General features: G+C 29.5%; 1 protein-coding gene across 3 annotated transcripts; it reads left to right on the forward strand.

Moving 5' to 3' along the window:
- The first annotated feature begins 2,779 nt into the window (after window positions 1-2,779).
- On the forward strand, window positions 2,780-12,716 carry Mccc1 (Methylcrotonoyl-CoA carboxylase 1). 3 transcript variants are annotated; one of them, XM_076398005.1, is made up of 10 exons: window positions 2,780-2,936; window positions 3,747-3,924; window positions 4,725-4,942; window positions 5,000-5,148; window positions 9,147-9,379; window positions 9,445-9,628; window positions 10,593-10,915; window positions 11,690-11,990; window positions 12,096-12,295; window positions 12,356-12,716. In XM_076398005.1, exons 1-10 carry the CDS (start codon window positions 2,905-2,907, stop codon window positions 12,656-12,658), a joined length of 2,121 nt encoding a protein of 706 aa, XP_076254120.1. In that variant the 5' UTR covers window positions 2,780-2,904; the 3' UTR covers window positions 12,659-12,716. The 3 variants fall into 3 exon arrangements, with proteins under 3 accessions (XP_076254120.1, XP_076254122.1, XP_076254121.1); XM_076398007.1 differs by having other exon boundaries at window positions 12,096-12,283; window positions 12,580-12,716; XM_076398006.1 differs by lacking the exon at window positions 2,780-2,936 and adding an exon at window positions 3,500-3,632.
- The last annotated feature ends 5,531 nt before the right edge of the window (window positions 12,717-18,247 follow it).

Consider the following 18,247-nt stretch of genomic DNA (forward strand, 5'->3'; position numbering starts at 1 on the left):
ACTAAAGGTTGTAGAATGTTATATAAAAGAAGCACTCAGCCAAATTAATATGAAGATAATATGAAGAACAGTATTGTACCTCAGAGAAAATTATTTGTTACTAGAAAGAAAAAGTCTTCTAAGAAAGACAATACAGATGAATATCTTTGAACAATCCATTCCGTTCCAAAATGATGAGAAACCAGATAATGTATTTAATTGATGTCACTGGTTGACTGGGACCATCTAGAATTTGCCACTAAAATATATATTTGAATAATTGTAAATATAAGTATATGTTTGTTTTTATATACTGACGAATACATTATATTTGTTATCTTACATATTTGTATTATTTTTTCCTTTTAAAATTCAACATATTTATAAGAAACATTTCAGATTTCATTTATTATAGTATAGAAAATATACCAATAAACTTACATTTTAACCGAATTTCAAGGGGGACTAGGTTAATTTGTATTCAAGATAATTTATTTTATTAATATTATATTCTTCAAATATACGTATAATTTTCAACCACTGGCAACGTTGCAAACTAAACCCTTATGTGCACGTGCAGATTCTCCAGAACTTGAGCCTTGTGAACTGCAATCATAGAAAAAAGATTGTAATCACAAAATATTGAGCATTTAGAAGGGTATCTTAAATGGGCGCATGCGATGGTGTTTTAGTTTCTTAATTTTCCGCTAGGTGGCTCGAGGTATAAATTAAAGGTAGCAAAGCTGAACTTTGACACTTTTTGCTTTTAGAAGACTATTCTAAAAAATAAGTAGACATAGTGTACGTGTGTTTAAACTTTTTCGACAAAGCTTTTTGAAAGCGTCTCTTTCGAATTGGAGCATTTTTTAACATGTCTGACAAAGCAAACTTAAAACTTATAAACTTACGTGTTAAATATTGTTTTTTGTTAACTGTGTTTTTATGGTGCCTTTTTAGTTAAAATGATTTGTTTAAATCTTAAGACATCTCAGGTGTTGCGTCCCTGGATGTAGTACCATTTCAAATAAAATACCCAGCTTTTCTAGGGATCCTGCTCTATGCCAGAAATGGCTTTTAGCAATAAATAATGAAAAACTGATGGAAATCTCTTGTGAGGTCTTAAATAAGAGCAAAAGGGCTTGTAATGTACATTTTACACAGGATACCTACAAACCGAAATGTAGAAGAGCATTGCTTAACAGAGATGCGGTTTCCAGTTGTTATTTAAATTGTAAGTATTTTATAATGTTAATTATATGTAACTGATTTGTAAAATATAACAAACCTCCATTTTAGCTGTGGCATAGAAGAATGAAAACATTGATCCAAATATGTTAGGAAATGTAAGTTGAACAGTGAAGTTATAAAAGCCCGGCAGTTTGATAGATGTAATTTGACAAAGCCAGGGACTTTTTACTTTGTTGGTAAATGATATCTTCTGTTCTATTTAATTCCCAGATTATGCACAAAACTTAACAAGCACTCTGTCCAATATTTTGTATTACCAAATACCTGTATTTTTCAAAATGATCAACTGTTATAAGCAAGACATTTCAAAATAACTAGTCTTCAACATATATCTTGTACTGTACTCTGTATTTGGCCGAGTTATATTTAAGATAATATAAAATGTTCCATATTCAATAGTTTATTAAACTTTGTATATTTAAAAGTATAAGTTTTGTGTTAATCTGTTATATTACGTTTTAATACATTGTTAGTATAATATATTGTCATTAAACAAAAAATTCTAAGAATTCTCTTCTGAAATAATATTTGCAATATAAATTTTACATATATTTAAATAAAATATATTTTAAAACTTTTCTTGCATTTTTGTTACTGCTATTATTATCAATAAAATGTTTTAAATTTCCCGCTACACATATCGCAGACTCTCAGACGCGCCCTCTGGTGGCAAATGAACGCTAAACTTGTTCACAGGTAATATATGGGAGATATACTTTCTATTTCCTCGGTGTTTTGTGATTATAATTGTATTTGCGCGGTTTTGGCGTCAGGCAGATTTATCATGCGTATACTCCTGGTCACCTTCACTTCGTCACCTCAGCAATCTCCGTACCATTTTGCGTCTGGACTTAATCATGTATAAATGGAATTTTGTAAATTTTATATGAATATAAAATTAAAATTTAGGATTGGATTCTAGTATGGCATGCAATATAATTTATTATTATTATCATGCAACCGTTTATACTGAAGAGTAATCGATTAAGCCTAACACTAGTCTGAAGCTTCAATCCACAATTTTAAAGGTGGTTCTTCTTACAAGCTGTAGGAAGGAAAATAAATGTAGGAACATTTACAATCTGAAACTTGCCCAATATTCAGAAATAACAATTTGATTTACAATTTTAAACTAGCCCAATATTGTTTTTGGCACTTCTATTAATTCGTACTTTATACTGTATATTCCGGATAAAAATGATATACATAGGAAGATTATAGAGTTTAAGTTATATTAAATTATACTATTACAACAAAACAAAATATTTTAGAAGTTCATGTTAAAAATAACATATTTTAATTTAAATAGTAGCTAATTCATATTTGAATTATTAATATTATATGGAAAAGAGATAAACATATCGTCAGCATTGTATTAAATCTGATAAATTGTTTTTATAATATGCAACTAAATATACAAAGTAAGGCTTAAGTAATGAAAACGAGGTCATCCGATGATAATATCCTTATTGTAATATATTAATCATTGTCAAAGTTATTTCAAAATATTTTGTACCAAATTAAACTATAAAATAATCCTCTATACTAACGTATATTATCGCTTTTGTTAATTCATATGTCCCAATACATAATATTTTTTGTCAGTAAACATAGATACGTTGTTGAAATAAGTAGAAATTTGTTATTTTTATTGCCTTGTTTTGTTAAACTAGCAAAATGTATAGACATTTAACGATTATTATAACTCGGTAAGTTAACGTCAATAAATAAACCGGTTTGATAAAATCGAAAATAAAAAAAATTCTGGCATTTGAAATATTTAATGATATATACATAATTTTTTAAATTATAATAGGTGTTTACATTAATCTAAACATTGTAATTTTAATTACATTCATTTATCTTGTTTGTAGGGATAATGCTTGATAATAATCTAATGGGTCAAGACGACTGACGTCAAAAGTCAATGTTTTAAAAAAGTAATACAGGTTAATAAATTAATATGCAAATTAATCTAAATTTTTAAGATGTTTCGATTTATTCGATATTTATTATTTTTAATTGAATAATGTTTTACTTAATGGAAATACCTATAGCTCATTATTAATGTAGACTAAAAACATATTATGAAATTGTACTTTATTCTGTTTGTTATTAGGTGTAGTTGTGGTAACATATGTTTAAATAAAAGTTTTATTAACTAATATTAGATGGCGCTGTGGGTTGTCTTATTTTATAAATTTTTTTTATGAAAGATGCTATATTTTTAGATGCTAAATGAAAGATGTTAAAGTATTTTAAGTTTATATTTAATATTTTAAAGTGTATTTTATATATAATTATTTTGGTTAGTTCGACATACCACCAAGAATGTTCATGACTATTTTTATGTATTTAAATAATGTATAACGTGGATTAATTTCTCATGTCTGTAACAAAACTGGGTAAACATTCTGAAATGACCTCTGCATTGCTTAGTCATCACATACATAAATATATTATTTTATATAATGATTATTAGCTTTTTAATAATAGGATAATTTTGTTTAAATTTTTAGCAATACAATATACCCTAGTTTGGTGAGATGGAAAAGTACTATTAAACGAATAGATAAAATTTTGATAGCAAATAGGGGAGAAATTGCTTGTAGGGTTATTCGTACTGCTAAGAAGATGGGCATTAAAACAGTCGCTCTGTACAGCGACGCTGATAAAAATTCTTTACATGTGTCAATGGTAAGATATTTACATTTTCTTAAAATATTTACTATTGAAATAAAAAAAAACCACACATAATAATTAAATAATATTCCTTTTCAACAGTTTTATCTAGTAGGAAGACTTTATAATGAATACATACTTCATTTTTTTACAAATCGCAAAAAATTGAAAAATACAATATATATTAACCAAAATATTTTCTATCATTCTCTACAATATATTTTTTTTATTTCTGGCAACATGACTATACCGTGTCGAAAGAACGATCCACTTTGCAAGACTTAAAATGACATTTATACTTTCCAAGTTACATAAAAATGTTTGATTACTCTTAGTAGTTCCATAATCTACCCAGGGGCAATAAGTATTTGTTATGTTTTTATTATAAATACATGGCATGTCTAAAATTACTTCATTAAGTGATCTCCTGCATAAAATACTATTTTAATTAATTAGTCTTATTCTAAAGATTATTCTGAAGTCTATATGTGTCCAATAATCAGATCGGACGGTGTTAGAGATTTTAGTCCACGCACTTCACTGTCACTTCGCGTATTTAGCTGATTGAGTACATTGGGATGCACTAACACTTTTTCGAAGTACTTCACACAAAAACGTTGAATTACATTCGTTATTAGGTCTATAAAAATATAGCGTTGTATCACTTGATTTTAAACAAAGTAAACTTTATTTTAGAATCGTTGTATGATGGCTATATATATGATAACATATTTAGAATGAATTAATTTACGATAACTATGATTTTTTGTACAAACAATGCAATAGTTAGGCCCATTCATACGCTTCTTTCTCAGGCATCCGAAGCATTCAATATTGGTCCTTCACCATCGTCACAAAGTTACTTAAGAGGCGATAGAATTTTAGAAATTGCAAAACAATCTCATTGTCAAGCGATCCATCCTGGATATGGCTTCCTTTCTGAAAATGTTGAATTCGCCGAAAACTGTCAAAAAGAATCATTAATATTTATCGGTCCTCCAGCAGCGGCTATTAGAGATATGGGAATAAAAAGGTAAAATCCCGGAGATAAAGAAATCAGAGCGTGCTTTCAGAAAACAACATTTTTTAGTACTTCCAAACAAATAATGTCCAAAGCGGGTGTGCCTATCATCGAAGGTTATCATGGTGAAGACCAAACCATCGAACATCTGAAAGAACAAGCTCGAAAAATTGGATTTCCTGTTATGATAAAAGCTGTCAGAGGAGGAGGAGGAAAAGGTAAAGTAAATGTTTTTTTTACATCATTAGGTGATTGTATGTATCTTGATTAGATATATCTATTGGTAAAAATGCGAAGTATGATATATATGTAAACAACTGTTAAGAAATCTTACCTAACAATTATATTAGATGGTTTTCACATTTTTCTACATAAAAGAACAATTTATATTTAGTCTTATTATAATACTCAGTGACAAAAGTCTAGTTCTGGAGATTCACCGCATGCGCACAATGAATTGTATTTGCCACGTTGTCAGATGTTGAAAATTATACGCATATTTAAAGAATATAATATAAATAGAATAAATTGTCTTGAATTCACAAGTTCACCTAATATCATAGAATCTATATAGAATAATAGAATCATAGAATAATATAAAAACTGTAATATGAAGAGCCTGAGAGAGAAAACAAAACAATTTGTAATTATTCATCAAGATTTAAAACCTACAACAATAAACATACAACAAAATAAGTAAATTATTCGTTTACTTGAAGAGTATAATATATATTCTGGAATTCACAAATTAACCTAAAATCTCACTTGAACCTCAAGTTCAAATTTAAGTAAGTTTACTGTCTTTTATTTTATGCTTATATATTATGTATAAGTTATTTAACTTTTTATACACATATTTAATTTTACAAAGAAGAGAAAATAAAACATGTGTAAGGTAACAAATATAATTTATTTATCAATATAATATATAAAAACACAAACATCCATTAATCTTTAAAAATACTCAGTAATATATCTTGCACTGCACTAAAAATACTTTCATTGCTTTCTCATCCAATCTCTTCAATATGCAAAAACAACATGGAAACAGGTCTCCCAATTCATTCAACAAAAGCAAGGAATGCAATTCAAATCGATACATATTAGCTTGTGTGCAGAATATACACGTATACATTCATGGCTATATTCTTGTAACATTTGATATTGTTCTTTATTTATTATGATTGGCATAAAATCTTCTTTAAAGTATCATTAAACATATCGTTAATTAGTATTATCATATCGTTAAACTGTAGACCCTGTGCGTTCGGGTAAAATCGGGTTTTGCAATCGAAAATGATCGCCATTTTTGACGCTGCCTGCGAGTGGGGTAGATCGCTGAGCATATTTTTAATAATAAAAGCCATAACAATTGGTTTTAAAAATATAAGCCCAAAAGTAAGTCCTTTTATTTTTGATTGATTTTATTTAAATTATCTTGAATAAATTTATTAAAATAAATATTACATTTATAGAGAAAATTTAGTGTGTCAATTCCGCGAGAAAACATTCCTTGGTATAATCCTTTGTTTCAACTAACATTATGAAAACACATCTGCAGTACCAGCTAGAGGTAGTCAATTCATTAATGGAGTTTGTCCGTCAAGAATAATAACAAAAATTGCATTGACTGGTAAAAATTAGAAGTATATTTTAATCGTTATATGTGTTAGTAATAACATCTATTTTAGGTAAAGTATCGTCTGAATATACTGAGATACATGCAGGGCATTAATATGAGATTTGTTATAAAAATGGACAAAAGCCGAAGAGAATAAATACAAAAATCAATTGACTGCAGGTCTAACTGCTGATAGGATTTTCCAGAATGCTAGAGTGGTAGAGGAATAATACTCCAAGGATAAATATTCTGACAAGAGTTGACAAATTGTTTCATAAAAACACATAATATGAATTATTAATGATACCCTAATGACCTAACAGCTACTACTCTAAAGGTAGAAAAGTGGAACAAAGAGTCTTTCTGTTTAAAATAAAATAGGTAATGAGTTCATGTTTTGTCCAGTGATGTCTTGACTAATCATTTAATTACTTTTATAGATTAGATACAACTAAAAGGATTCGTAGATTCATTCTAACAACTAAAGTGAAAATAACTTGTTCGTTTCCATAATTTTTTGCAGATTACTATAAAACTTTCTATGAATATTTGTAAAATCCCAATAAAAATTTACAATTTGATACGTGTTTTTATTCTTGTTATTCATTTACTTTTATAATTCTACCCTTGTGAACTATAAAAAGTGTATATATCATTCTTTAGTTAAAATAACAATCAAGTCAACGTACATATTACTTTAATATACTTCCATTCATGTTTACAATTTGATAAATTTATTCTTCATGTCGATGTCTAAATCAAAAACATTTAAATAAAATCAGATTAAGATGTTGCTTTTGCCATCACATTCAAATTCACTGTTTTAATTTTATATAGCATATATTAACTTATATTTAATTCTACTAATTTAGTCAGTATCAATAAGTTATTTTTACAAGTAAATTAGTTCATAACTGATATGAACATAAACACAAATATTCTAACAAAATTGTTCATCAACATTCTTCTATAAAATTATCACACTTTTTAATTAAAAATCAAATAACCAAGTAGTTAATTTAAAAATATCCTTATTTGCATCTTCAAAACATGATTAATATTCAATCAATAATCTAATACCCACTAGTAAACATGCAATATCCAATAATGAACATAGAAAAAAATTATGAAACAGCAGACAACTTTTATTACCAGAAGTCTAACCTCAACGATTTACTTCTCTTGGATGCTGCATCGTAAAGGCCGACATGGCAAAAAAATTGATCGGCCATGAGTACACCCGAACCCGATTATACCCGAACGCACAGAGTCTGCAGATTAACGATTGCTAATTTTAGCAGCTAGTTTGGTTGCAATAATATTTTTATCTGATTTTAATAAATTTCATCTCTCACCCTTTGATACACTCTTATGAATTCCTGATCGATTACGATCAAATTTGGAAGTAGTAATATTTCTACCAAAATAGGAACCCCTCACCTTAAAAATCTTCAATAACCGAGTCAAATCTAAATATTGTGGAATGACATAATGAGCTGTGATTTTAATGAGGCATACTCACATAAAGGACATCGGGTCATATCTGTACTTTTACTTTGGTATAGAATAATATTGATACTATAATTTGGTATAGAATCCAATAAAAATAAAATAAAAATAAAAAGGAAATGGATATACATCTAGATGGAATGTACTTATATGTCTGTTCAGATTAAAAGTGTTATAGTAGTTTTTTTGAAAATATTCACAAATCGATGATTTATACTGCCTACCATTTATAATCAAAATACGAACAGTACAAGAACAAATAAACTAAAAACGACAAAATTCTTAACCTTACAAAAAAAGAGTTCCTACCAGGGTCAAATAAAAGATAGCTGTTGTAGTACGTTAGATTCTACATCTGGATTGTTTGTAAACGACAACGTCGTAAAATCAGGCGGAGGTTACCGAAGTTTACTAAAGAAGACAATGAATTATTCCAAGATTTAGCTCAGACAACTCAGCTCAATTAATTTTCAATTAGCTTAGCAATTGATAAATGTTGTTTCCAGGTATTGATATTGATAGCTGAAAATTACCTTTCGAATCGTTTCAACATCGCGATTTCATTGCTTTCCAGCCAAAAAAGAAGAGTTTTCTGTCAAACCTTCTTGTTTCCTCAATAATGAGAACAAAAGGTCATGGGTTAGTCCAGGAGAACCATCCACATCGGCATCGAAGTGAAATAGTCATTGTCATAAAGTCTTGCTGTTGATATTTGATATAGTGGGATCAGCAAGGTGTCGTGTATTACGAGATGGTAAAACCTAATGTAACTGTTACTGTATGAGTAACATACCCAAAGTCATCTTGCATACGTTGCCAAAGCTGTAAAGGATACATTGTTGACTGGAACATGGTTTTGAAATGCTAAAGAAGTGCGTATATTGATCAATGACTGAATGACGAATAGTCCTTTGGACACCGTATCGCCATGTTGTCGGAAACTTGAGAAAAACTTGCAACATATATTGTACCATTTCTTCTCAATAAAGTTTTTTAAACCAAAAAAAAACATGCGGTTACCTAATATTGAGATAGATGAACTTATACATAACAGACAAATTTATATTTTGTTTTTCTGTATTTCAGGCATGAGGATAGCGTATACCGAAAATGACTTCGAAGAAGCTTTGGAATCTGCTAAAACCGAGTCGCAGAAAGCCTTTTCCGATTCGGTGGTACTGTTGGAAAAATTCGTCGAGGAACCTCGGCACGTTGAGGTTCAAGTTTTCGCCGATAGTTACGGAAGTGCGGTTTACTTGTACGAACGAGATTGTTCTGTACAAAGGAGACACCAAAAAATAATTGAGGAAGCTCCGGCAGTAAGTATTTTTACTTTGAGGTAATCGTTCAAAAACGCGCTAATGAAAATTGATATTTTAACTAGCCTGGAATATCGTGGGATCTACGACGCGAACTTGGAGCTGCAGCCGTGAGAGCAGCTTTGGCAGTCGGTTATCTAGGTGCTGGGACTGTTGAATTTATTTTGGATCGAAAGACACACAAATTCCACTTTATGGAGATGAATACACGACTTCAAGTAGAACATCCCATTACAGAGATGATTACGGGTGAGTTGTAATTTTGATTATTTTTGATAAAATAGTGGAGGAATGTAACTAAATATGGGCTACCATTTTGTTTTTGGTTAAAAAGTAAAAAACTATTTAAAAATCAACACTTTATTAATTGTTAGAATCGATTTGGTGAAGGTAGTGGGGCAATTAAAACATTCGATTTAGTTGAGTCGCTCTGTTACACTTACTTTACAAACACACAAGCTTTACAGCTTTATCTTTGTGTCATTTCAGAAATAGTCTTAACCATGTTAACCATGATTTTGTAAGTAGTTACGCTCTGCCAACATATATCCCATTCTGCAAAGATCAGCTATTCCACAAAAACATTTTTCAACCGTGTACCTAACACTGTTTCCCTGTCTAATATTATGGCAGCCGGTTCTTCTGACGTAAGCTCAATTTTCAATCTTAAACATTGCAAAGTCGTTCTTAGTACTTTGTAAGTTTTTGTTGATTTTAGGGTACATTTTTATGGCTTTAACCATTTGTTCTACTTTCTATTTTTTCTTGATACTTTTGATCTTGTTGGTACAATTTTGAAAAAATAAACAAACATTACAAACATATGTTTAGCCACCTAAGTACTAGTACCTGAATATGGGCTAACCCATATTTAGTACCATAGTGATAGCCCATATTAGAAATTCTTGACCGAAATGAACTTGACCTTGTACTTTACAAGTCATATATATTATATATATATATATATATATATATATATATATATATATATATATATATATATATATATATATATATATATATATATATTTATTATTAATTTCCACCTAAAATATATTAATAATTAACTTGTTTTCAAAAACACTGGTACAGATACTAATTAAAGGTTTACAACTAACTACAAACTTCTTTTTTATGTGGGTATATGTAAATTTTTTTTCTGTGGCGGAGGTGATCCTAAAATGAAACATTAATGAATAGCTATTTTTTAAAGGTACTGATTTGGTGGAATGGCAAATTAGGGTGGCATCAGGTGAGAAATTACCCTTAAAACAAGAGGATATCCCATTGCGAGGCCACGCCTTTGAAGCCCGAATATACGCAGAAGATCCTCAAGGAGGCTTTTTACCGGGTGCAGGTCCCCTAGAATATTTAAGAACTCCAACACCATCTGATGATGTTCGTATCGAGACTGGAGTGAGACAAGGCGATGAAGTATCAGTATTTTATGATCCAATGATAGCTAAGTTGGTGGTATGGGGCAATGACCGGCTGGAAGCCTTAGCTAAGCTTAACACAAAACTGTTGGATTACAATGTGTGTATAATATTACAGTGTGTATATTACAGTGTATAATAGTTGGAGAAAAAGTAATTTCTGTGTTTTCTAACAGGTGGCCATAATGTTTCATATCTCTAGTAAGCCTTGAAAGATAACAGTTTACAGCAATTTATACAAATAGCGTCATTCTTTTAAGTAGTCGAACGTAATGGTTATTTGAAAATGGAAACTCCGACGGTACTTTTGGTTTTTGTCTTATACAATTTGCTTTTTTATTTTCGAAATGTGTTTATGGCTATGGGTGCTAAGCTGAATGCTAATGTCAATTGTTTTTCCGTTTTGTTTCTGCAAATTTCAGTGTTAAAGATGAACCAATGGTTCTTTATTGAATTGATTTAAACCAGACTTGATTGTTTGTCTTCCATGAGGTCAACTTTAGATAAATCATTACTAACAGGGTAAGTATTAAAAAAAAAATTAGTAAGAAAATTTTGATGCATCCACCATATAGCCCGGATCTTGTATCGTCCGATTACCATTTGTCAATCTCTGTAAAATTCGCTTGTGAAACTTGTTTTCGCCAAAACATCTTAAAAGTTCTACAGTGGTGAAATTACAGCTGTTTATCAGAAAGGAGTCTAAAGATCATCGATTAAAACAGATCAGAACATATATCGTAGACTAATATTATTTATGAATACATTCGCCGGATGAGTAGAACCGAAATTACTTTTTCCCCAACCTTATATTCTATATATAGATTAAAAAAGAAAGTTCCAGTCCATTAAAACTAACCATACATCACTTTAGGTTGCAGGTTTAGAGACTAATGTAAACTTTCTATTAGATCTGGCTAATCATAAAGAATTTCAAGATGGTAATGTACATACTAATTTCATCAAGGATAATGAAAGTACCCTATTTCGACAAGTGGTTCCAAGCGAGACGCAACTGATTCAAGCAGCCATAGCTTTGATGTTTCTAGATCAATCCGAGGAAGATGAGCAAGCTAGATTAAGAGAGGACACATTTAACCCTTTTGTATTGGAATCTAATTTCCGCGTTAACCACCATCATATTAGAGAAGTTTTCTTGAAGTTTCTTGATAAAGGTGGGTATTCAGAAGATTTAAGTATCATAGATGTATAATATATAATTCTTTAATAGTTGACAATGGTTATAATATATGTTTAGTTAACAGTTTATTATATTTCAGATTACATAATTAAAATCAAATTTTTAAACGAAAGAGGGCAATTTGAAGTACTGTGTGGTGATGAAAATGTATGGAAGAATGTTGCTGCATCTTTAGAGAATGTGCAGGCAGGCGGCTCAACACTAATAACTTCAATTGATGGTCATCAAAGCAGTGTCAACATTTTTAGCAATAATACTATTTTGACAGTGTTTGATAATGTTAGTTAAAAATAGTAATGTGTTGTAGTTATAACGTCTAAACGTTATTTTATGTTTTAGACTGGAAAAATTCAATTTTCAGTACCAACTACATCATTTTTAACAGATGAGGATTTGGACACTAAAGGAAGTTCAAATAAAGCCGTCGCACCTATGCCTGGGATATTAGATAAATTGCTGGTGAAAGCAGGCGATGAAGTCAAAAAGGGAGATTCTCTTTTTGTTTTGATCGCTATGAAAATGGAACACGTCGTAAAGGCTGCACGTGACGGTAAAATATCCAGTGTTCCGTTCAAAGTAGGAGATAACGTGTTGAAAGATGACACAATAATATTATTTGAAGAAACTGAGCAGCTGCCTTAATGAGTTTTTTGTTTAAAATATTGTTTTTTTATTGAATAAAGAATCAACGAATAAATAAGTGATTGTTTAAATTGAATGTTGAATGGAATAAAGAAATAAATAAAAATTTTGAATAAAGATTTGTATACCATTGAATATTAGTGATTTGGTACACAAATTTACATTAAATAATAAATGATGATAAAATATCAATCTTGTATTTTTAGTTGTTTATTTTCTGGTGTAGGCGCTGGTCAACCTACAATTATTAAAAATAATATAATATCTGGGCAGCTTGGTTGGCGCAGTGGTAAAGGCGATTATATTAATATATAGGTAATTCATATTTGTGATTGATTGAGGCAAGAGTGCAGGATCTGACAAGGAAAATGATCCCAGCCATGCCAATAACCAGGCAGGATGTCTTCTGGGATGATCTATGTTGGTCATTCGCCACTCGGTAGGCTTAATGCCGAGGACCGTCGGCGCTCACGCTAAGTAGGTCCAGTCCAGATAAACCCGTCTTGGTAAAGAGGAGACTTTCATATATATATATATATATATATATATATATATATATATATATATATATATATATATATATAATATTATAAAAAATTATTGATTAAATTTAAATGGAAAATGTATTTCCTTTCTGTTATTTTCTGGAATATCAATTTTATAAATGATATTGTATACTTATAAAGAACATACAGGTACATATTGTTAAATTACTTAGTGCGTATATTTCACATCATAATATATAATTTTATTTTTAAAACCCCTTATTTATTATTTTTTCATCTAAAACAAAATGTGAAGTACCAGATTTATATTTTTTATGTGAATGACTTAATATAGACAACACCATTTTAAAATTATACCATTAGTTATTCAAATTTACAGAAAAATACTTTTAACTCGGTAGCAAATAACCATATCCATTTGATTAAATTGATTTAAACATTGTTTATGACAGAGGGAATTCCACTTTTTGAGTATTGCGTGAGAATTAAAATGATTTTCATCGTTTGAAGATCTCAAAAACAGTAATTACCAATAAATGCACTGATATGAGACTCTATGACGCATATATGTTGTATGATGCAGAGTTTTTCTGGGTTTTCATCCGCGTTATTAAACGGGACATTATTAATTTGTTGATGTTTTAATCTCTTAATTCAAATGTTATTTTAATGTATTACATAAGTTCTTCATAATAATTTATAATAATCATAACAATAAAGCTTTATTGATGTACCATTTTGATGTATATTACGAAACGTTGTTAAACTGTTTTAACTAAACACATATTATGAATGAATAGTTATTTTAAAGTTGTATATAAGAATTAAAATTATTTTGATTGCGTTTTTTGTATTCGAAGAGATTCTACTATCTTGAAAGATAATTAGTGTAAGGTTAGTGTACAATAAAATATTTATGTAAAATTCAATACAAAGTAATTCAGAAGATATAAATAAATCATTTACATATTTATGAATTTGTTAAATGCATTAATATTATAATAAGCAATAGTAGAAATGAATGGTAAGAATTTTCCTTAGCATATTCCTACATATGGATAGGTATTTCTCTAGGATTATTTTTTGGTAGTTTTGTTTAATTTAGTAGCCACTTCTGGTAATACATCCGTAACAAGACGTGAACAATCTGGTATTTTGAATTATAAACAGTAGTAACAAATGTTGTGATCCGGCGAAAATGTCTATGAAGTGGAGTAATCAATGTCCCGAAGATGTCAGAAAGTAATAAAGATTTCACGAACCAAATTTTAAAATATTTTTGAAACTTTAGTTTCTACTAGCGACCCGCTTCGCACGGGTGCAATGCTGATACTAAATTAAATACACTACAGAAAAAATATGAACGTTGTATATAAAAACATAGCGGCCCGCTCCGACTTTGCACGGGCATAAAATATATATGCCTATGTCACTCAATGAAAACATGATTAAAATCGATACAGTATTTTTGGTTCATTCATTACTGCCCTTGGCCTGCACGCATTAAATTTGGAGTAAAACAATTCCTCTTCCCCTATACTTACTATGAAGATTTCCTGCTATCTTTGGAATATCTAAATTCATACAATTTTTATTACATTACACATTTTTAAACGCAAATTTTAAATTTGTAATATCTCCGAAAATATTTGTTTAATTTACATGCTGTAAGGAACCATATTGATCTATATTAATTGCACACTGTATTTAAGGTACTTAATTCGATAAGGATTAATGCCGTATTGTTTAAAATAGCTTCGTAAATAAGCCATTTTCTCACGTAAAAAGTAAACAATAAAAATGGTTAATGTGGGTTATCCCTAAAAGATAAACATATACCATCGCGGACTTTTTTGTAGACCTTTTTGTGGTGTACAATACTGTAATACATTAATTTGATCTAACTCGTAGGGTTAGGCAGCGTTTTTGCTAATTGCTAAATAAGCCTAAAAAAATAGGTTAATTTACGATATCACGTTAGAAACCTCTAAAATTAGCAATGTTGCCTTAGTATATTATGCATGTATTATACATATAAACCTTCCTCTTGAATCACTCTATCTATTGAAAAAAACCGCATCAAAATCCGTTGCGTAGTTTTAAAGATTTATGCGCCCATAGGGATATAGGGACAGAAAAGGCGACTTTGTTTTATACTATGTAGTGATGTTTATACCGCCTTGATATTGCTTCAATCTATCTCTATATTCGTAATTGATGTATGAAATAATTTTCTCTATGTATGACTTTACTGTATCGAACTGAAAATAAATCTGATGAAATGTAATCACAAATTGAAATGATATGAAGTATTAGAAAATGGCGAGAGAACTTGGAAGTAGACTAGAGATAAGTAAGTTTAAATATTGTTTTTTAAATCATAAGTCAGAATTACTAAACCTAGTTAATTAGATGCAGGTTTTATCTTCATATATTACTCTAGTATCTATAAAATAATTATTGACTGGCTCTATCTGTTTAGAAATGAAGGTGGATGGTATATGGTTAAATTATAGTAATAAAGTATAGTAATAAAACGAGTAATGGAGAGTGATTGGAGAAACTTTATAAAGTACTGTCATATAAAAGGTAATAATATCCCAGATATACGCAACTACATACACGCAAGTACGTAGTTCTTGGAGTGTTGGTTAAATAATTCGAATGAGTAACCAATATATAGAATCTCGATAAATTCCAATCTGTACAACAATATGAGTAACATAACAATGAATCAATTTTATACAAAGAAGATCTTATAATTAATTTTGACGTATTGTTAGTGGGCTATTTTTATTATCAGTTTGTTATAGAAAAAAATATATTGCATATACATATATATGTTTAGACATTTATATTAGTTCCTGAAACTTACTGCTTTGGGAGTGGCACCGCAAAAGATATTATTTTACAGCAATATAAAAATGTTATATGCTAGTATCAGAATCTGTTAAAGTATTTGATTACATTAGTGTTAAATCAGTTGTTAATGTATAAGTATAATATCGCTTTTTTTGGCAAATCAAATATTTTTTAATTTATTTGTTTAAAGCTGTAAAAGTCGATATTTTTTCAGACAATTTACATTAATATGACGGGCATTATTTTCCGATGTTGCGCTACTAAGTATATCGTAAAAAACTGCCAGTTTAAGGGCTTAGATGTTTTCAATGCCTCATATAATTTTATATTATTTTGACAATATCAAATAAATAGTATTAATTCCTTCCTAGTATATGATTTTTATTCATTAGAACTACATTTTGCAATTCAATATATTTGACATTTTGTTTAATTCGAGGGAATTAATATCAACCTTTACGAGAAGTATTTGTTAAAATAAGAATGAATTAATTTAATTTATTTTAACTACCCAATAACTGAATTATGTGCTGGTTGTATAGTTAATGTTTCCTTTTACTTTAAAAGTGAGAATAACCTGAAATTTGAGAGTTGAGATGTTACCAGGACAGGGTAATCTTCATAGCTCATATAATGACTGATTAGTTATCTAACACTATTTGGTAGGGTATGCTACATTTGTATGTATCAATATTAATGTAATGGCTCCTAGTGGCTATTAAAAAGACAATGTATAAGCATATACTTTTGATAAGAATATGTAATGAATGGGCAATGTCATTGTTGCAGACAATATTGTACATGTTTGGAGTATACAAAGTACATAGATGTTACCAGAAATATATAATTAAAATTCAATATATCGATGATGTTACTTCGATATCGAAATACATCATATTTCACATCAACTTTGTTTTGTTTCTTTTATCTTCATTAATGTTTTCAACACATCAGTTAGAAGCTTTTATATTATTAAGTTATTTAGTGAAGAAGAAACGAATTTAGTAAATTTGATCAACATAGAAAATATCTATTAATACAAGTATGACTTTATTTTGAATTACGTTATTCAACCTTCAATTCCATTAAAACGTCATACATAACCAAACTAAATTCAAATGTTATTCATTCTATTTATCAGGTGTACCGGAATGTCATTACCGTTTTTTTTCGAAAAAAAAAACTACCTGATTTTCAAGAAAATTAAAAAATGTATTTAGCAAAGTATTGGCAATTTGATTCTGTTACATCTTGCCCATCTTTCAGGCAATTTATGGATGCCATCCCAAAAATATGTTTGTCCTTTGAGCTGAACCATTCATCGAGCTATTTTCTAATTTCTTCGAACTTGGCGAGGTGTTACTCTGCAAGCGTGGGTTCCATTGATGCGAAAAGACAAATTGTCGGTTAGATGGAAACGACTAGTAAAAAAGTAATAATTAAATAATAATAAAAAAAACAATAGTTCGTAATACACCACGCCACTCTGGTCCCACTATACACAGAGCATTGTCTTGAGACCAAAACGCTTTTGGAGTCGATCGACCGGCTTCACCAGGTGATACTCATGATTTTTTGCGCTTATGCACTATTCGATAATGACTTCCGATCATACCTTTCAAGCAGCATTTCCCAGACGATTTTTCAATTTTCCATTTGTTGTCATTCGCTGATGTAGCATCTTCCCATCTTTTGAATTTTCTCCATGCTCGTAATTGGTCGCTAATCGTTTCTGAGGTTACATTTTACGCTTCTGCCAATTGTTTTTGAGTTTGGATACTGGTAACTTTTGTAGTTTCGCATCTTCAAACTATTTCGGTATACCAGAACGTTCTTAGTCTTCGCGCATCGAAATCACCACTTTTGAATTTTTGATACCACGCCCCACATAAGTGTATATTGTATTACATATAATATACATATAATAATTTTATAATATTTTACTGTAAATCACATTTTACAGACGCTTTTTGACTATATCTCATTTTTACTTCTTGCCAAAACATTATTAACCCCATCTATGCCATCCAACAATCCTTTATGAATATGTACCACGCTTAATATTTTTGTGTACTTAGTATATTTCAAATGCTTAGTATATTTTGTGGTTAAATTATTCAGTCTAGTATCTACTGATTATTGTACATATATAAGTATATATTTCAGCATTAATACAGTTCTTTAAAGCAATGTACTATCTTATTTTACAAATTCATTAATT

This window comes from Rhynchophorus ferrugineus, unplaced genomic scaffold (genome assembly GCF_030347505.1).
Source record: "Rhynchophorus ferrugineus isolate W39M unplaced genomic scaffold, kcgeb_rfMv2 rfM3, whole genome shotgun sequence".
In the NCBI taxonomy this organism is placed as follows: Eukaryota; Metazoa; Arthropoda; class Insecta; order Coleoptera; family Curculionidae; genus Rhynchophorus; species Rhynchophorus ferrugineus.